Here is a 20,920-nt window from a genome sequence, read left to right on the forward strand (position 1 = left end):
ATTAATTTATCAGTGTAGTCATAACACCTTACATTCATTGTCTCTAACTCAACATTTTAGCCTTTGTCACAGATATAACCTAGAGCATAACCATGTTTACATTCTTTCTAGGAACAGCAAGATTTGTCAACATTATATATGGTTAAAACCAAGGCTTTGAACCAGAATTTTTTGCCAATTGGTTCGTTCCGAACAGAAACGTAATTTTAACGTTTCCGGTTTTGCGTTCCACCCATAAACTGACGTTCCTGACGTATTACGTCGCTACGTACACCGGCAGCAAAGGACCAATTAGAGAACATGACGTGAGGCTACGTCTGGCACGAATCCGGTAGGTATTCGGTATACAGTAAATGCCGGTATTGTACCACAGGTATGCTGCATAATCACATTTGTTTGGCTAAAGATCCCCGACAATGGCGTCAGCGAAGAGACATGCTTACGATGAAACATGTAAGCTCCACACTATCAGTTCCGGTTATTCCGGTTCACGTAAAGAGACTGGGTGGCTTTTTTCACGCTTCGCCATCTCTCTTGATCTGTGACTCCATGCACGTCCACACCACCGCTTCTATAAAAAAAACCACATCAAGCAGCTGAATTCAGAGCTTGCCATCATCCTGGGAGGATTAATGAAAGAACTCCAACATTGGTGTAAACAGAGCCTTTAAAAGTTAAGCTGCATGCGTCGTGGAATGATGGATGAGAGATGTGAACACACGTTTATCAGGACTGGAGGCAGTGCTGAGCGAGGTACACCACAATATGTGGGTGGATTGCGGATGCCTGGACTAACGTGTCTGCTTTGACTTTTGTCCGATATGTTTCGCTAAAGCCGGCATCATTACCGGACAGCCACCCGGAAACCAGACGGTCAGCGAGAGTGAAATTGCCGAGCTATTCAATGCAGACCGAAGATGAGGACTTCGAAGGATTTAACACAGATTTATCAAAAACTAAAGAAATAAAAACATATTTAAAAAATAATGTCGGTGTGTTTTTTAAAATTTAAATACGTAGTACAACACAGTTCAACCACAGTCACCTTTTTGCTTCCGTTAGCTAGCATGCACCGACCAATAAGGTGCGCCGTGTGGAAAAGTAGAGAGAGTAGTGTATAACTTTATTCATCCCTTAAGGAGGTTCCGTCAGGGAAATTGATTTCTCCATCGCACACAGCATAGCAAGTACACAAAACACAGAAAAAGCACACAGAAAGCACCAGCACGTCGAAAATAACATATCAAAGTACAGAAATAAACTCCATAATTTAGACCGCGCCTCTTTGTACAATGAGCTGAATGGTGCGCAAAATACGGTAACTTCAGGACTTTTAAATTGGCAACTAAAGCAATTACTTTATATACTATAGACAATAATTATAGATGTATCCCTACCCTATAGTAAACAGTACCACAGCACTACACCTCTGCTTTATGACAGTTGTATCACTGTAGTTAAGGCTTATGCCTCCTACTTAGACACTACATGAAATAAGACAAGAATAACTTCCACCATGTCATTTATTGCTGAACAACAGATCTTCAATGTGCTTCTCCCATAGTTCAATACAGTACATAGGGATATACAGGTTGGGTTTAAGGACAAGAGGCATATAAACATGACTGTATAGTATAGACAAACATAAACAAAACCTAACAACAAAAGTAAGAGTGCAGAAATTGTACAATAGATTCCAGATCCCATTGGATACCAAATTATACGCCCACACGGTATGCAATTATGAATCTGCAATTAATAGTATTGATTTACAGCTGTTACAAGTATTGAATCAATAATTGTGAGTAAATTAAATTAATAATTATGTGGCAAAGCAAACTTCTCAATGCCAATGGTTCAGGTCCTGAAGCAAAAAAAAAAGGTCTGACCTGCTTCACAGAGCCTACAGAGCCAAAGTCTAAAAAAAATGTGATCATATTTTTTGTAATGAGTGAAGATGTCAAAGTGTTTGGATCTGGTTTGACTGGTTTCAAAAGTCCTTTGTGGAGAAGACTTTACAAATCGTCCAATCCTCCTTGTTGAGCCTGTGTCACTTCTTTGTGTCTCTGTCATGGGGTATGTGTGTGTGTGGGGGTCATTACTTAATCACCACATAGCTTACCTACCCTGGCTCTCCTGTCATTCTCTGCCAGAATGGAACAGTTCACTCAGCAGTAACTCCAGCAGTTGCCAGCTCCTTGACCTGTGCTTTGGTTCTCTGTACCTGTCCACTGGCTACCACACAAACAATGGCTTATAGAAGTGTTCCTGAGTCCATTCAGTGACGTTGAATACATGATCCAGTCTTTATGAACCTTGTCTACCTCCTGTTTGTTATTGAATCAGTGACATCACTTCAGAATCCCGTCTATTTTTGATCTAGTGTCGTCTGATGGCCTCAACATCACGGTCATCCAATAATGGTTTCTGACCTTGTCCCTTGCATACAGAAATTTCTTCAGATTCTATGAATCCTTTTATGATTGTGACTGACGACAATGAAACCTTAAAAAAAAAAGGAAATACAATGGAGATAGAGATGGATTAGAGAAAGAGAGAGACAGAGAGTTGCAGATAGGCCAGATACAGTCTTACATGTCTTTACATGTCTTTATTGTTAAAGTTCCTGGGTTGTTGTGTTCTATACTTGTACTTGTCCATGAGGATGCCCACAAAGACTGAATAACAAAGACTGAATAACAAAGCACGTCTTATGTGAGTCTGATGTGTCTGAGAAATAAACGATATTACTGAGGCACTGAGCAAATTTGGAAGTAGGTTGGACTTTGCTATTTGTGATTGTTATGTTGTAGCACTGGTATGTGGCCTGCTTACAGATGAGGGTTGGCATGGTCTTGTTCACTTCTGGAATGCTGTCACTCAGTTAACTTGAGATATCAGACTCGAAAGCATCGGTTAATGTGGATTATCAAATGCATGATGGCAGTCAACATCCCAGGAGTGATAGCACTTGTAATTTTCTACCTGATAGTCCTTGGGACTGGTATCTGGGCTTCTTTTAAGTCCAAAAGGAAACAGAAGAAAAGTTCAGCCACTGCAATGGACATGACTTTGCTGGGAAACCGTGGAATAAACTTGGTGGTGGGGATCTTCACTATGATAGGTAGGGCAAGCAAAGCTGATAGACTGATGATCATTCTTATAGTTCATCAAACTATTAGTGAAATTTGGTAAAAATTGTGATTGTTTCATGAATATTGTATTGGTTTTAAATACTGTTTTGCAATCCTGTAGCTTCCTATGTTGGAGGAGGCATCGTTGTTGGTGTAGTCGAGTTGATGTACACTCCGTCCTTTGGGCTGATCTGGACAGTGCTGATGTTTTTGGCATACAGTTCAAGTTTATTACTAAGTAAGAGTTTAAAATTACATTTACAATGTTATTATTTTATCATGCGTAAATATTCCTCAAAAATAGAGTGATACTGGGAATCCGTTTTTTTTTTAGTTTTTTTTTTTCCGGACATGTTAATGTAGCAGACTTTACACCTTCATCACATTTGCAACATTAACAACAAAATCTGAATAAAAAGGGCTGACGGGTAGAAGCTAATAGGTAAATTCCATTACTTCTGCTTTATTTATTTCAAAGTCTGAAAGATGTTTTATTTTGAAAAGTGATGTGTGGAATGACGCTCAGACAAATGCATGTGTCTGTCCCGCTTGACAGGTCTCGGTCACATGACAGGTTACCAGCCGCTACCCCTAAATTAAGTGTCCACAACCGCGCCAGTGTTCTGAATTAAAGTCAAGGCAGATTATCCTGAGATCGCCCAAAAAGTATCGAAAACCCTGGTTCCATTTCCGCGACACACTTCAGGTTTCATTGTCTCCAGTTACCCCTAGATCAGCAGTCCCCATCCACTAATTCTTATTATTGTAATTATTATTATTTGATTGACTTGTTCACCCTTTTATTGGAAATGATCAGTATTTCTCCTACGTTGAATGCACTGATAGTAAGTAACTATATTTCAAAATAAACCTCATCTGTGCAGTCACTTCAATTGAGTTTTTATTATAATAATTTCTTATAATAATTTTGTTTACAGAGATGTTCATTATCAATTTATGAAAAACAGGTTTATTGTCTATTGATGTCTGCATTTTACATAAAACCACTGTGGATAATTTATTATTAGAATACAGCTGTCCTCACGTCATTAATGATTATCGAGCAAATGAAGATTGGTCCGTGAAAATATTGTCTTAAACTGGTCAGTGGCGCAAAAAAGGTCAGGGACCGCTGTCCTAGAGGATAACCATGATTAGATTCTTCCGAGGAACAACAAGGTTTGTTAAGATCATAGATAGTCAAAACAAGAAGTTGACCTTGCCAGTGTTCTACACAAGAATATAATGATCATATTCACCTGTCTCAAACAGATAAGACAGTGTTTATCCAAGAATTAACCAGTTTGTGACAGACACTTTAATAGTTTCACATTCCATTATATTGTCAACAGATATCAACATGCTCAAATGTCTCAAACTTAATGGCAACCCTCCAATCAGAAATCTCTTTCTTTGTCGTCATTAATCCATATTTCTGAAATTGATGATGTTGAATGGTTTTTCAACTGTTCTATGGAATCCCTTATGTGTCCAAAATTAGTGTAGAGCTCCCACTATTGAAGTGATTCTGTTGTACTAATCTTTGGTGTAATCACAACTATTGTCCATCTTTATTGCTGGTATTTCACCAACTCCTCTGCACTGCTGATCATCATTGTTTTCATCTTCTCCGGAGAAAGCCCCTTTGTTTTGATGAAGATCCTGCAGTAATGTCATTTTGTTTCTTTTAGAAACTGCTGTAGTAGTATTACATACAATGTTTTAGTTGCCTTTTTTACCCCCTTCCTTTGACTATTTATTCTAATTGTGGTTTGGTCTTTTGTTCAAATGAAGGTGGTGTGGTGTTTGCCAAGCCGTTGAGGGAAAGAAACTGTGTGACGATACTGGACCCTTTCCATGTCAAGTATGGAAAAGTGATAACAGCTGTAATGAGTTTGGCTACAATATCAGTGGATTTGATGGCCATCCCTTCAATTCTAATTGGTTTAGGTACATTTTCTTTAATTTATACATTTCCTTTATTTGTTAATGCTTGTTGTACTTTATAGAGGGTAAAATTTCTTTGGCAAAATGAAATATTCACAATATGAAACAACCACAAAATGCTATAAAATATGACAAATATTTTATGAATTTCCCTTTTTAGGGAACATTTTTAAAAAAAACTTTGTTCAGTAGTGCTCATAACTATTAAATATTGATTTATCTTTTTTTTTTCTATGATTTACATGATTGCTTATATAACACCTTTATATTCAACTACAAGTTCTTTACATATCCTGCAGAAACACAACAGCTTGATCTAAAGAGGATGCCACTAGAAGGATGATTGTGTTTCTCAGCCAGATGTGGCTTCTCTAAGACTACAAATGTTTAAGAACACGTTCATCAACAAACAGTTTCAACTATTTATCACAAGTTGACTGACTAGATTTTGTTTTCTTGTCATACATTGCTGTAGCGTCAAGGCATGAGTGTCCATTCACTTCAATGGGACTGCATGACAGTCTTTTTTTTAATTTGCCGTTTTTTTTGATAAACATCGATTTTCAGATATACGCCATCACTTGAGCATTGGGAACTCAGTCCCATCATGGATTTTGCAAGTGGAGTCAAAACACAAAGTGCAGCCCATTTCTCTGTATTTGCTTGGTTAACTTGCTTACTGTAAATAATTTTCTATATAGTACTTCCTTATTTCAATCATAATTTCAACAATTCCTTGTTAAATTATGCTTTTTTATTCATTGATTTTTTTCTGCCGCTTCATCCATTTGCGCGGCTCACGGGGAACTGGAGCCTAGTCCAGCTGACGTAGGGCGTGAGGCGGGGCAATTTTATGTGGTCAATAAAAGTGAAACAACATGTTCTACAAACACACTACACACAGATATAAAGAAGACAAACATAAAATAATATGTTAACAAATAATATAATAAATAGTTTATGTGGTAATACATATTTAATCAGAGATAAAATCCTTTTGTGAAAGTGGCACCAGTACTAGCTTGAAATGCCTGTCAAAGTCTGTATAAGGTTTTCATAAAACACACTGCTTGTCATAAATTTCACTATATGAATTTACACAACCACAATTAACATTAATATCAACTGAATCAGGCTGAAGAGTAGATTAAAATATATCTTATATCTTGCATGTGTGAACATGACATCATTTTATTCACCCAAAAACCAAAAGATATCAAAATATAATTTTATTTACATTTTTGAAATGTGTTTGACAGGAGGAACCTTAACTGTGGTCCTGGATTTGTCTTTCTCTGTGTGCGTATGGATCTCTGCTGCTGTTGCCATTTTCTATACTGTTATGGGTGGTCTCTACTCTGTGGCCTACACAGACATTATACAGCTCATCCTCATCTTCATAGCCTTGGTGAGCTTGTACATTTTTTGTTTGAATTTGTTTGAACCTTCTCAAATTAAGCTTTGAAATTGTGTCTATGTACATTTTTTGTTTTTGCAGTGGATCTGTGTTCCCTTTGTTCTGATGAATCCTCACACCTTAGATATCAGGGAGACACTGATGAACAACACCTTGCACGCTCCCTGGATTGGTAAACCTGAGCTGAAAATGGCCTGGCTCATGATTGATGATTTTTTATTCATTGTAAGGCAGCAGCCTTTCCTTCATTGAATCTTTGTCTTGATATCTTCATGAATAATTGATTATAATATAAATATTTAAGTATGTGTACAGGTAGTCCTCAAACTACAACACAGTCCTCAATAACATTGATTCCAAGTGGGTCAATTGTTCCTAAATTGTAGTGACAGTGGGGAGTGCTGTTACCTCACAGCAAGAAGTATCCAGGTTCTCCCCATGTCTGTATGGGTTTTATCTGGGTTCTCTGGCTTTTTCTCACCTCCAAAAATGTGCAGTTTTGGTGGATTGGTAATATCCAAATTGCCTGTAGATGTGAGTTTGTGTGTGTGTGTGTGTGAATGGTTGCGGTATTTCGTGTGGCTCCGCAGTGCACTGGTAATGCATCGGTAATGTCCCCTCTTCCTTTCGCCCCTTGTTAACCGGAAAAGGTTTCAGAAATCCCTGTGACTTGTGAAGCCAAACAAATAGGTGATGGATTAATATATAATTGCCCTTTGAGGTCATTTAAATGCTATTACGACTCTAAATTAAAAAAAGCACTATTCCCTAAGACTGACCAGAAACTGTTACAAGACATAAAAACAACACATTAATGAGTAAAATACTGTAGTTCCATAATGTAATTTACCTTTAGAGTGAAGGAAGAAGGAGGAGGAGAGAGTAGTTATTGTTACTGAGTGGCAGAAGTGTCATCGTATAGATCTTTGCGCGTTAGCACCACAGTAGTCACATATGGCGGCACATTTGTATCTACAAATGTTCATAAGTCGGATGTTGGTATCTTGAGGTCTGAGATTATTTTTCTGTACAGATTTGTGTAAAATTAAATGTCTTCCGAATCTATGTGTCTGTTATTAAAGGTTAAAGGTGTTCTTCCATGAAACTTAACTAGATTAAATTAAAATTCAAAAAAGCAACAAGCAGCTGATAATTTAATTGCAGATCTTTAGCGGTCACACAAACAGTGTGTCAGCGGTTGATCAATTTTACTTTTACAACTTTCATTTTCCTAGTGTTGCAGGAGACACATCCTCTAACCATCCACTTTATTCTATGTTAATTCTTCTTTCCATTATTGATGCAGCATCAGTTAGAGAGCGGTCAATGTTTTTTCAAAGTCATTTTTGGATGTGTGTGGATATATTACTACTGTTTAACCTATGGATTGTTTTTTTTTAAGGCTCTGGGAGGTACTGTATATCAATACATCCAGCAGAGGATCTTGTCAGCATCTTCCACAGCCATAGCAAAGAAAACATGCATTGCTGCTTCTATAATATATCCTATATTTGGGGTACCTGTTATATTGCTTGGGGCAGCTGTTTCATCCACAGGTAATCAAGATTTTTCTGAGGTTGCAAATGTTAGAAAAGTTAAAAAAGTGACATACACCAATCAGCCATAAAATTATAACCACCGACATGTGAACTGAATGAAACTGTTTAGGTCTTTATCTTGATACCAGTTGGTTGTGGGAAATATTAGGTAGCAAGTAAACATTGTGTCCTAAGGCATTAGGAGCACCATTCAGAAATGATTACATAATGGTTTTTGGAATACAACATTGAATCTGAAGTGTTGACTTGGCTTCCAAATTTCCCAGATCTCAATCCAATCCAAACAAGTCCGGTTCTTGTAGCTTGATGGGTGAGAGTTGTTTTGACATGAAACATGGGACCTACATGATATTGGGCAGGTGGACATAATGTCATTGTTGACAGGTGTCTAAACCACAAGATGATATGACGGTCTCTTAACCCAAAGACTTCATTATACTTTCATTTTCTGTGACAGCAAAAAGAAAACATGGCTTTCTGAGTCCTTACTGTGTTTCAACTTAGGTTTTTCAAGAAATTCAGGATTAATGATTGACGGCAGTAATATTTTCAGGATGAACAACAAAGCTCTGCATTGTACTGCACAGCCTGTTATACCCGAGCTGCCACAACAGAGAAGCCACATCGAAACTGTCTGATGGCCTCACAGACCACCAGCTACAGCGTTTTTAATTCTCTGCATGGGAAAATCTTTGCACAGGGCAACACATTGGACTTACATTGTTTGTGTAAATGTTTCAATGAAGCAGATTTGGTCAACTGATATCTCTATGGTTCCCTCAACAGACTGGAACCAGACCACCTATGGTTCTCCATCTCCATATGAACGTGGGGAATCAGCTATGGTTTTGCCGATTGCCCTACAGCACCTTACCCCAACCTACATCTCCATCATCGGTGTTGGGTGTGTTGCTGCTGCCGTGATGTCATCAGCGGACTCTGTTTTGCTTGCTGCATCGTCTGTCTTTACCTCCAACATTTACAAGGACATCTTGAGACCTCAGGTAATGCTTGCTTTCATTTGGTGGGGAAACATAAAAGCTTCTACTTCTGCATATACTAGAACTCAAAAGCAAGAGCCACAATCTGTCTGAATCCTTTTCAAAAGAAGGTTGGTAACAGCTGGACAAAATAAACTCATCTAAGGGTTCTCTGGATTATTAAAGTGAATTTCTTCTTCTGATAGACTAATGTTAAATTATCAGTAATGATTGCATGCTCAACAAGACCATTATTTACCTGTGTGAATCTAAATGACAAAAGCTTGCCTGTGACTTTAATAACAATATCTTGCATTTTAGCCATAGTTATAGAATTGAAGAGACGTAATATGAATATTAAAAAGAAAGCAATAAGAGGATAAACTTAAAAGAAGGTGTAATGTGATGTTCAGCTGATATTCTTCATTTTCTTCTTCAGGCCTCAAACAGAGAGAAACAGTGGGTGGTCCGAGCTTCTGTGGTCATTGTGGGCGTGATTGGAACATCTCTATCCTACCTGAAACACAGTGTGGTTTTGTTCTGGTTCCTTGGAGCTGAACTCAATTACGTGATAATCTTTCCTCAACTCCTCTGCGTCCTGTTCTTCAACATCTCCAATGGTTATGGGGTGGTTATGGGGTTGTTGGTGGGATTGCTGTTAAGACTGCTCAGTGGAGAACCATCACTAGGATTAGAACCAATCATACACTTCCCAGGATGCACTCTGGAGGATGGTGTCTATGTCCAGTATGCTCCAGTTAAGACTATCTCCATGCTGTCTGCATTTGCTGCCATCTTGTTGTTCTCCTACTTGTCTTCTGTCCTGTTCAACAAAGGCCTGCTGCCTGAGAAGTGGGATGTGTTCAAAGTGAAAGTCCAGCACTCAGCAGTTCCACTAACACCAGTGGGAAGCCACGGAGACGGAGAGAAATTTCAGAGTGACGTATCACTGCCCATAATCACTGGGACAGAATAATCACCTTTTAAGGAATTGTTCACCCAACTTTTTAAAATTTCTTCATATTTCCTGAGTATCTACATAATTTGCCTTTGTGTTGTCAATGATATTATGGACTGCTACTCAACCTATGCAAGATTTGAATTGATAAATAAATATTTGTACCATTGTATTCTATCCTGTCTTCAGAAAACCTCTTGCCACCACAATTAAAGTCTTTTTTAAATCTGTATAGCAAAACAAACGTGCAGGGAGTTTAGAGGTAAAGATAGTAGCATGAAAAGAACTTCAAAAACCAAAGTTTGCTTTGGCCCTGCTCACCCATCCACTGGTTACAATACAAACTATGTTAATAATGTCAACTACATAATTCACGCATTTTTTATTTCTTCATATTTGCTGAGTATTGACAGATTTGTCTTTTTGTATTGTCAGTGATATTGTGGAATGCTACAACTCCTCTCTTCTTCTCCCTTGGGCATTTTCTTTCAGGGGTCACCGCAGCGAATCGGTTGCCTCCATCTAACCCTGTCTTCTGCATTTTCTTCTCTCACACCGACTACCTTCATGTTCTCTTTCACTACATCCATTGTTCCACTTCTTTCTCTTCCTGTGAACACACTTTTCTCCTCTCCTTTTTCGACCAACAGTAGTCCAATTTCCACTGTAGGTGAACAGCACCGATGTCGGTTGTTGTTAACCCGAGCCTCGACTGATCTGGTTTGGAAGTCATAAATTTGATTTGCATGTTTAATTTGGCAAAGGTTTTACGTCCGATGCCCTTCCTGACACAACCCTCTGTATTTATTCGGGCTTGGGACCGGCACAATAAGACACTGGCTTGTGCCCTCTTGCGGCTACATTTGTGGACTGCTACACCAACCTATGGAAGATTTAATTTGATGAATAAATATTTGTACTGTTACTGTTACTGTACTTGTCACCACACTTGAAAACTCTTTTTTAAATCAGTATAGCAAAATATTTTCTGGGTATTCTCAGTCATCCATGTCATGGTAGATCTCTGCGTTGAACACAGAAGTTCGCTGGACTTGTAGGACAACATTGAAGATCTTTCGTCCCTCATTAAAGATGCTTCCTCAGTTCTTACCAGCTGGTGGGCAGTTCCAGATATTTATCTTAGTGGGAGTTGTCAAAGTAGTTAAGCCATAAAAATTGTTGAAACGTCATAGATGTCACTTATTGACTGAAGGCCCTAAAAGTCCAGGGATGTTAAAGATAATAGAGTCAAAACAACATCCTTATACATTTTAGACCCACCAGCACCCCGAGAAAACACAGGATGGGATGACACCCCCAAACATAATGTGAGTTCTGTAGTATATGTAGTTCAGTGCAATGCAACTGGCTTTTGCTTTCATCAACATGCTATCAGTCAGCCATTGAAAAGGCCTTTGGAGGTGTAATATTAATACAATTTACTGCATTTTGAAAAGTGGTATGCATGTCATTTCCAAGTAATCTGTATGTTGGATATATTTAGTCTTAGGAACTATTGCTCCAGCAGACCTGTGAAACACAAAGTGGACAAGGAAGTGGATGAAAGAAAGACAAAATATGGAAAAATATGGAATTGCAAATTATTTACACAACTCCCAGGTGATGACACATACAGAGCACTTAGACTGCTACTCTATTAGTCACACATGGCTTGTCGAGTATAACGGCACATCGTGACAGTTTTGCAATGCTGTTCACCACTGTACAAGTTGTGCTATGATTAAACTCATAATTTTAAATATGCAACTTGTCTGGAATCATAAGGTATCAGAAGTGTTGATCATTAATAATTCTGATATTTAGAGTAAAGTGAATTTCTTAATGCCACGTGGTTCACCTGGTGGTTGACCTGCTTCACAGAACCTGCATGGATTTTTGAAAGCCAAAGTCACAAAATTTTTTCTTATGATGTGCGAAGATGTAGTTGTGTTTGGATCTGGTCGGACTGGTTTCAAAGGTCATTATTGGATAACAGTTTACAAAGTGTCCAATCCACAGTGTAGGGATCATCATCTAATCACTAGGTGACATTTGGCACGCTTCTGTACACTTCCAGAATGCTGTCACTCAGTTAACTTCAGTTAACTGTTTAAAATATTCCGACTCCAAAGGATAAGTTAATGTGGATTATCAAATGCATGATGGCAGTCAACATCCCAGGAGTGACAGTGCTTGTGATATTCTACCTGATAGTCCTTGGGACTGGTATCTGGGCTTCTTTTAAGTCCAAAAGGAAACAGAAGAAAAGTTCAGACACTGCAATGGAGATGACTTTGCTGGGAAACCGGCGCATTAACTTGGTGGTGGGGATCTTCACGGTGGTAGGTGAGGAAAGCAAACCTGATAGGCTGATGAACTATAAGAATTATCCTAAGTACTGTGTTGGTTTTAAATCTTGTCTTGTAATCCTGTAGCTTCCTATGTTGGAGGAGGCCTAGTTGTTGGTGCAGTCGAGTTGATGTACACTCCGTCCTTGGGACTGATCTGGACAGTGCTGATGTTTTTGGCATACAGTTCAAGTTTATTACTATGTAAGAGTTTAATATTACGTTCAAAATATTATTGTTTGATTATATGAAAAAAAATCCTCTAAACTGACATTGGGAATCATTAAATGTGGTTAAATACAAGTGACCTCTGATACATCACAAGTCACTGCTAAAGAAACATCTCATATCACAGCTCCATTTGCAGTTTTCCCTCCTGACCTCAGTATTTTTCCTCTCTGCTCCCATTCAATCAGCTCATGTCCATCATTTGTGTTACTGCACCCACCCGCAAATGATACCCCCATCAGTCTCCACCCTACATATGCTCTGCTAAACCCTAAATTGGCAGCCAGATTGTCTTGTCCTACTCTTCTGCATTCCAGTTCTTGTATTACCTTGTATTATTTCCTGGATTCTGCCTGTTTGCCTGTTCCCTGTCTGATTAGTCTCAAGATGACAAAGCTGCACATTTGCACAATGCACTAAATGAATGCTATTGCTAATGCTTATTTGACTATTCATTCTAATTTTGATTTGGTCTTTTGTTCAAATAAAGGTGGTGTGGTGTTTGCCAAGCCATTGAGAGAAGGAAACTGTGTGACGATGCTGGACCCTTTCCATGTCAAGTATGGAAAAGTGATAGCAGCTGTAATGAGCCTGGCTACAGTATTAGTGGATTTAACTATCATCCCATCAATATTAATTGGTTTAGGTACATTTTCTTCAATTAATACATTTCATTTATCTGTTAATGCTTGTTGTACTTTATTGAGGGTATCATTCTTTTGGTTTAAATAAAATATTCACAACCTGAAATTATCATAAACATACTATCATAGACATTCTACCACAGACACACTACCATAAACGTACTACCATAGACATGCAACCACAGACATACTATTATAGACACACTACCATAAACATACTACCACAGACATAATACCATAGACATACTACCATAAACATATTAACGTAGACATACTGGGTTGGCACAACAACTTGATCTAAAGAGGATGCCACTGGGTAGATGACTATGTCGTCAGCACTTAATATTTCTTATGCAGAGGTGACTTCTCTAAGACTGCAAGTGTTGTAGAACACATTCATCTAGTAGACAAGTTCAACGACTTTTGGGGCGGGGACGGGATACTCAGAAACAGATGGAGTTAGATCTTGGTAAAACTTTTTTATTTGGTAAATAAAAGTGAAACAACATGCTGCACAAACACACCATCACATATGCAAAGAACACAAACACAAAATACTGTATGAACAAATAGTATAATTAAGAGAACTAAAACAAATTTCGTGAGAGATAAGATCTTGTTGTTAAAGTGGCAACAGTACCAGCTTTAGAGACCTGTCTAAATTTGGCTAGGTTTCCTGTAAAACATGCCCCTGGTTAAAATTATAGCATATGAATTGGTGCAACCATAAATATCATAAACATCAACTGAGTCAAGCTGAAGGATTACTTAAAATACATCTTATAACTTGCTTGTATGAACACCAAACCCAAAAGATTGCAAAATATAATTTCATTTACATTTTTGAAATGTGTTTGACAGGAGGAACCTTAACTGTGGTCCTGGATTTGTCTTTCTCCGTGTGCGTCTGGATCTCTGCTGCTGTTGCCATTTTCTACACGGTTATGGGTGGTCTCCTCTCTGTGGCTTACACAGACATTATACAGCTCATCTTCATCTTCATAGCCTTGGTGAGCTTGTACAAGTTTTGCTTGAATAGTTACAATATTAATGATGATTTGTGTGTTTATTATGTACATTTTTGTTTCTGCAGTGGATTTGTGTTCCCTTTGTTCTGATGAATCCTCACACCTTAGATATCAGGGAGACACTGATGAACAACACCTTGCACGCTCCCTGGATTGGTAAACCTGAGCTGAAAATGACCTGGCTCTTGATTGATGATTTTTTATTTCTTGTAAGGCAACAACCTTTCCTATGATGCAATTTTTGTCTTAACTTCACAAATTAATTACTTTAACAGAAAAGTGTGAGTAATTACCACAAAGCAACTTATCATGTAATTGCAGATATTTAGTGGCCTTATTCGTCACCAGTGAGTCAGCAGTCACTGACTCAATGTGTGACTTTGAAAATAGCCTAAGTGTTGCACGAGACACATTCCTCTAACCACCAAATTTATTCTGTGTTTAATCTTATTTCTATGGTGAATGCAAGATCATTTTGAGAGAAGTCAGTGTGTTTTCAAAATCATTTTTGGATGTGTGTGCTACTACTGTCTAACCAATACTTTGATTTTTTTTAAGGCTCTAGGAGGTACTGGTTATCAGTGCATTCACCAGAGGATCTTGTCAGCATCTTCCACAGCCGTAGCCAAGAAAATATGCATTGTTGCGTCTATCATATGTCCTATATTTGGGATACCTGTTATACTGCTTGGGGCAGCTGTTTCATCCACAGGTAATCAGGGTATTTCTGAGGTTGCGAATATTAGAGAAGTTAATCACATACACCAACCCTTCATTCAATCATTCACCTTTGTTATTGCTGTTTACACATTTGTGGGTCATGGACTTAGAGGAGAGAGGCTGGAGACACTCTGGACACAATGCCAGTGCACTGCAGATACACCGGTCAATCAGCCATAAGTTTATGACCACTGACATGCAAATTGAATGGCACTGGTTATGTCGTTCTCTTGAAGGCAGTTGGCTGTTGGCTATTTTAGGTAACAAGTGAACATAGTGTCCCAAGGTGAGCATTGGGATTAGATTGCGTTTGACAAAGGCCAACTTTTGATGGCTCGATGACTGGGTCAGCGCATCTCCAAAACAGCTGCTCTTCTGGTCTTAAACAGACCTGAAGTGGTCAGAATGGCAAAAATCTGCAAAAGGAAAGAAAAGCTGTGACCTGGCAACAGGGTCCTGGGCAACCAATGCTCATTAATGAAAAATAAATATTCCATTCATTTCTTGTTTCCCCATCATCTAACGTATTTTGTCATTTTAGATTTTATCCTGCCCTGACTCGCAATCATTTCATTCACTTCACCTGCTTTTTCCCCACTTACCTGCACATCACCTCTTATAAACGCGGGTTATCCCTCAACTCCCTGCCATAATATTCAGTGTTCGCCCTGACTCTCCAGCCTTTGTTACCTGCCTGAGTTTTGACCCTGTATCTGATTCTGGCTGATTCCTGGACCGTGCCTGTTTGCCTTTCTTTTCATCTGATTTGTCTGCCCGTTGGACTGATTTATCCGGTACCTGAATCCTGCTTATCTAATTAAATATTTTGAGACTCTCAACCCTCCTGCTTTTCTGTCGGGTTTTTTTTGGGTGCCCTCTGCCCATTTTGTGGGATTCTTGACAATCAGGGAGCAAAGGCTGATCCATGTATTTTGAATAGATGAGCTACTCTATCTCAGATGTTGATTGCACATTGCATAGCCTGTCATATCTGAGCTGCCACAAGAAAAATGTCACATCTAAACTTGTGTCTGATGGCCTCACTGACCACCATCTACAATTTCACTGTATCGGGAAATCTTTGCACAGGGCAACATATTGGACTCATGTTGTATGTGAAGCTGTTTCAATTAAATGGTTTTCGAACACTGTTCCCTCAACAGACTGGAACCAGACCACCTATGGTTCTCCCTCTCCATATGAACGTGGGGAATCAGCTATGGTTTTGCCGATTGCCCTACAGCACCTTACCCCATCCTACATCTCCATCATCGGTGTTGGGTGTGTTGCTGCTGCCGTGATGTCATCAGCGGACTCTGTTTTGCTTTCTGCATCGTCTGTCTTTACCTCCAACATTTACAAGGACATCTTGAGGCCTCAGGTAAAATATTACACTTGCTTTCATTTGATGGGGAAACATAAACATAAAAGCTTCTGCATATACTAGAACTCAAACGCATCTGCCACAATCTCTTTGAATCCATTTCAAGAGAGGTTTATTAACACCTGGAAATAATAAATTCATTTAAGGGTTCTCTGACCTGGAATTCTGGATAGGTAAGTAATGATTAGTGCACATAACCTTAACCATACACTTAGTAGTCATTCTTAACAAATTCATCTCATGACAGTATCAGTAAAATATCAAGCAGAGCAAAAATTGATTATTACATGTTGAGACTCAATCATGCCAACCTTTTTCACAAAGCACTTTGGACCCCTATGAAAGGCATTCAGTTGTATTTCAAATACCCAAATACGTCCAAAAAAAAAAGATTTTCTAAGCATCAAATAACGTAGGCTTCACTTAATACTATGTTGTGATTATATGGCACATTCACAATTATCACAAACAGAAGTTAAGGGAAAATCTGACGCTAACTATGACATCTTTACCAAAATGACCAAAATAGGAATTTACCTTTGTCGATTTTTTATTTCTTAACCTACATTGACATCTGCGGGTCTTGAAATAAAATGGTAAAGTTGCCACTTTGTAAGACTTCTACATAATAATAATCTCTAAGTTGTTCATAATGTCAGTACCTAATTATTTTTTTTTCAATCAGTAATGATTGTATGCTAGACAACATAATTGTTTGTGTAAGTCTAGATTAGAAATGTCTGCCTGTGGCTGTCATAAAAATATCCAGTATTTTAGCCAGTCGAAGAATTGTAGGGTAAAAATACTGTATATAAAATAAGATTATATAATTAGAGAATAAACTTAGAAGAAGGTGGTATAACTAATGTAATGTTCAGCTCATCTTTTTCATTTTCTTCTTCAGGCCTCAGACAGAGAGAGTCAGTGGGTGGTCCGTGCTTCTGTGGTCATTGTGGGCGTGATTGGAACATCTCTATCCTACCTGAAACACAGTGTGGTTTTGTTCTGGTTCCTTGGAGCTGAACTCAATTACGTGATAATCTTTCCTCAACTCCTCTGCGTCCTGTTCTTCAACATCTCCAATGGTTATGGGGTGGTTATGGGGTTGTTGGTGGGATTGCTGTTAAGACTGCTCAGTGGAGAACCATCACTAGGATTACAACCAATCATACACTTCCCAGGATGCACTCTGGAGGATGGTGTCTATGTCCAGTATGCTCCAGTTAAGACTATCTCCATGCTCTCGGCCATTGCTGCCATCTTGTTGTTCTCCTACTTGTCTTCTGTCCTGTTCAACAAAGGTTTGCTTCATGAGAAGTGGGATGTGTTCAAAGTGAAAGTCCAGCACTCAGTAGTTCCACTAACACCAGTGGGAAGCCACGGAGACGGAGAGAAATTTCAGTGTGATGTAACACAGCCCATGATTACGGGGGAGAATGAAATTGTGCAATCACCTTAAAAGGAATTGCTCACCCCCACTTGCTTCCGTGTGCTTACGGGGTGGTGGAGGTAATAGTTGGGGAAGGTCGGAGCAGGTGAAAGGAATGAACTTATTACAAACAGGGCATGTCATGACAGGATATGTTATATGATGGAGAACCAAAAGAAAAAACAAGAAATGACAAAATAATTTGTCAGTTGATCTGACATGTCTTGCATTTTAGTTTTGTGTTATTTTGATGTGAGGACAATATTAGAGAACAATTAAACAATACAGTAATAAAAAATGTAGGAAAATAAAAAAGACCAATACGCTTAGCTTTGCGACAGCAGCATTTAATGAACATCATAAACCAAAGTTTAAAAACCATGACATCTGCCACTCAAAAGCATACCACTGACTCATCAGGCATCGGTCTTGTCTTCGGTAACTTGGTCTATTCTAAATTGTCCACAGATGGGGGCGACAGTGGCTCCGTGGTAGAGCGTATATATATATATATATATATATATATATATATATATATATATATATATATATATATATATATATATATGCATGTGATTTGTTAAATAGAGTGCACTACTGATTTCCCGTATTATTATTATTATTATTATTATTATTATTATTAAAGTATATGACATAACATGACAATTTTTAAAAATGTGTGTTTGTGTGTGTGTGTGTGTGTGTGTGTGTGTGTGTGTGTGTGTGTGTGTGTGTGTGTGTGTTTGTCTCTCTTATGACTCAGTGATAAGCTGTTGTCTTATCATTAGCACTTTGGAAACCTTGTGTTTACTTCAATTGTGCTACAGCAACAAAGTGGATTGGATTGAATTGGTCTTACTTGAAGTGTGGCCCACTTTTTGCATGTAGTCAGTTGGGAAAGAATCCAGCAGACCTATATAACACAAAGCAGACAAGGAAATAGGTGGATGGAGGAAAGAGTGGAAAAATTTAGGCATGTAAATTATTGACACCACTCCCAGTTGATGACACATGTCACAGATCACTTAAACTGACACTTAGTCATATTAGTCATACATTGTTTTGCAAGGAAATGGCACATTGGGGCAGTTTTGCAATGCTGTCCACCACTGTACAATTTGTGCTATGATTATACTCATAATTTTAAATCTGCAATTAGTATTGAATCATAAGTGAGCAGAAGTGTTGATCATCAATAATTCTGAGGATATTTAGCACAAAGGGAAATTCTGTATGCCACATGGTCCAAGCCCTGAAACCAAGACGTACCTTTGAGAACCAAAGTCACCATTTTTAAAATTAATTTTTGTGAACACATGAATGTGAAGACATCAATGTGTTTGGATCTGGTTTGACTGGTTTCAACTGTCATTTGAGGAGAAGATCTGTGGCCAATCCATGCCGTAGAGCCTGTGTCCACCTTCCCACTTGAGGCCAACTCCCAGTTATTTAGATGTCAGTGTGTTTTTCCTAGTATTTCCTCGTTTCTAACTTAAGCTCCTCGTATCTCAGGAATCATCCAGCCCCTTCTTGTTACCAGCTTCTTGCCCTAAGACTCCTCCTTCCCCTTCTGCAGCAAAATAATATTGTTTGTTGTTCAGCTCTGAGTCTGTGTAGGTTCTCATTCATCCAGTTCAGGGCTGGCCAATTCATTTTTACAACGGGTCAAATGAGAAACCTGAATTGTGTTCGAGAGCCACTCCAATGATAACTTGAACTTAATTCTTAATTAAATTTACTTCCATTGTAAAATGCACTAAATTAAATATTTTGAATAGCTGGTACTGATAATCAGGAGAATAAAATGCCCTGTAAATATTTATGTTGGGCTACGTGAAATTGTGGTGTATAGGTCAAATAAGAAAGCAAAAACAATAACTGAATCAATGCAATTCATCATTGACATGTTAAGCCAGGTTCGGTCTGTGTTCTTTGCTGGTTCGTATTGTAGTTTCATATTGTAGTTCTGCCGTTTTGTATCTCTGCTTGCGTATTGTTTCGATTCTTGCCAGTATCTGGAGTTTCTTTTGATTGTCTGATTAAACCATGGACAAAAGCTTCTCCACCTGTGTCCTACATTTGGGTCCATACCCCGCTTGTCGTGACATCTTAATAAATTCTCCATAACTTTGTTGTAGTCCAGAGGATTGATTTAAACCACTTTGGATTCAGCTCTGAGTCTGTGCTTTGGCCCTGTTCACACATCCACTGCTTACGATACAAACTATGGCTTTTAGAAGCGTTCCTGAGCCCATTCAGTGATGTTCACTAAATAATTCAGACTTTTTTAATGAAGGAATATCACTTCAGAATCCTGTCTGTTGTAAATGAAATGATGCCACCACAGAACTTTCACTATTTTTGATGCAGTGCATTTTGATGCATCGTGCCCAGAACACCTCCCCAGGGAGGCATCCAGGAGGCATCTGAAACAGATACCGAAGCCACCTCAGCTGGTACACTCGACATGAAGGAGCAGTGGTTCTACTCCGAGCTCCTCCCTGGTGACTGAGCTCCTCACCCTATCTCTGAGGGTGCGCCCAGTCACTCTACGGAGGAAACCCATCCGGGATCTTGTACTTTTGGTCATGACCCAAACCTCATGACTGTCGGTCAGAGTAGGAACATAGATAGACCAGGAAATCGAGAGCTCCGTCTTTTGACGAAACTCCTTCTTCTCTATGACAAACCTGTACAATGGCTTCAACACTGCTGGTGCTGCATCAATTATCTGGCAATTTCACGTTCCATTCTTCATTCACTCGTGAACCTGACCCCAAGATACTTGAACTCCTCCACTTGGGGCAAAGACCAAAGAGGGTTTTGCCCTCTTTGGTCTTTGAGGCCTGTTTTCTGGTCGAGAACCACAGCCTCAAATTTGGAGGTACAAATCCTCTTTCTGGTCCCATTGCACTCAGCTGCAAATGGCCTCAGTGTACACTGATGGTCCAGGTTTGATGAGACCAGTAGGACAACGTCATCTGCAAAAAGCAGAGATGGAAGTCCTTTGGTCCTGAAACTGGACTCCCTTGATCAAAATTGTGTCAGTCAAAGTTTGAATGGATGATTATTAGATAATATGATGATAATCTGGATCCAGAGTACAGTTTTTAAATTACCCTTTACCAATGTAAGATATTTACC

General features: G+C 38.8%; 2 protein-coding genes across 2 annotated transcripts; both read left to right on the forward strand.

Moving 5' to 3' along the window:
• The first annotated feature begins 2,880 nt into the window (after positions 1-2,880).
• Positions 2,881-11,402, forward strand: LOC137603716 (high-affinity choline transporter 1-like). Its single transcript, XM_068327432.1, has 8 exons — positions 2,881-3,124; positions 3,256-3,372; positions 4,929-5,084; positions 6,341-6,489; positions 6,580-6,723; positions 7,901-8,054; positions 8,844-9,061; positions 9,477-11,402. Exons 1-8 carry the CDS (start codon positions 2,920-2,922, stop codon positions 10,011-10,013), a joined length of 1,680 nt encoding a protein of 559 aa, XP_068183533.1. The 5' UTR covers positions 2,881-2,919; the 3' UTR covers positions 10,014-11,402.
• Positions 11,403-12,157: 755 nt separating this feature from the next.
• Positions 12,158-17,806, forward strand: LOC137604075 (high-affinity choline transporter 1-like). The gene is made up of 8 exons (XM_068328010.1): positions 12,158-12,341; positions 12,431-12,547; positions 13,062-13,217; positions 14,077-14,225; positions 14,309-14,452; positions 14,802-14,955; positions 16,127-16,344; positions 17,252-17,806. The coding sequence occupies exons 1-8, from the start codon at positions 12,158-12,160 to the stop codon at positions 17,804-17,806; spliced, it is 1,677 nt and encodes a 558-aa protein (XP_068184111.1).
• The last annotated feature ends 3,114 nt before the right edge of the window (positions 17,807-20,920 follow it).

This window comes from Antennarius striatus, chromosome 11, assembly GCF_040054535.1.
Source record: "Antennarius striatus isolate MH-2024 chromosome 11, ASM4005453v1, whole genome shotgun sequence".
NCBI classification, from domain to species: Eukaryota; Metazoa; Chordata; class Actinopteri; order Lophiiformes; family Antennariidae; genus Antennarius; species Antennarius striatus.

What these genes read in the sequence shown, in the direction of transcription:
- LOC137603716 (XM_068327432.1), top strand. Translation starts at nt 2,920, where the DNA reads ATGTGGATTATCAAATGCATGATGGCAGTCAACATCCCAGGAGTGATA. An exon ending in GGGGATCTTCACTATGATAG is followed by an intron (nt 3,125 to 3,255) that starts GTAGGGCAAGCA and finishes GCAATCCTGTAG; the next exon opens with CTTCCTATGTTGGAGGAGGC. An exon ending in AGGACATCTTGAGACCTCAG is followed by an intron (nt 9,062 to 9,476) that starts GTAATGCTTGCT and finishes TTTCTTCTTCAG; the next exon opens with GCCTCAAACAGAGAGAAACA.
- LOC137604075 (XM_068328010.1), top strand. Translation starts at nt 12,158, where the DNA reads ATGGCAGTCAACATCCCAGGAGTGACAGTGCTTGTGATATTCTACCTG. An exon ending in ATCAATATTAATTGGTTTAG is followed by an intron (nt 13,218 to 14,076) that starts GTACATTTTCTT and finishes TGTGTTTGACAG; the next exon opens with GAGGAACCTTAACTGTGGTC. An exon ending in TCTTCATCTTCATAGCCTTG is followed by an intron (nt 14,226 to 14,308) that starts GTGAGCTTGTAC and finishes TTGTTTCTGCAG; the next exon opens with TGGATTTGTGTTCCCTTTGT.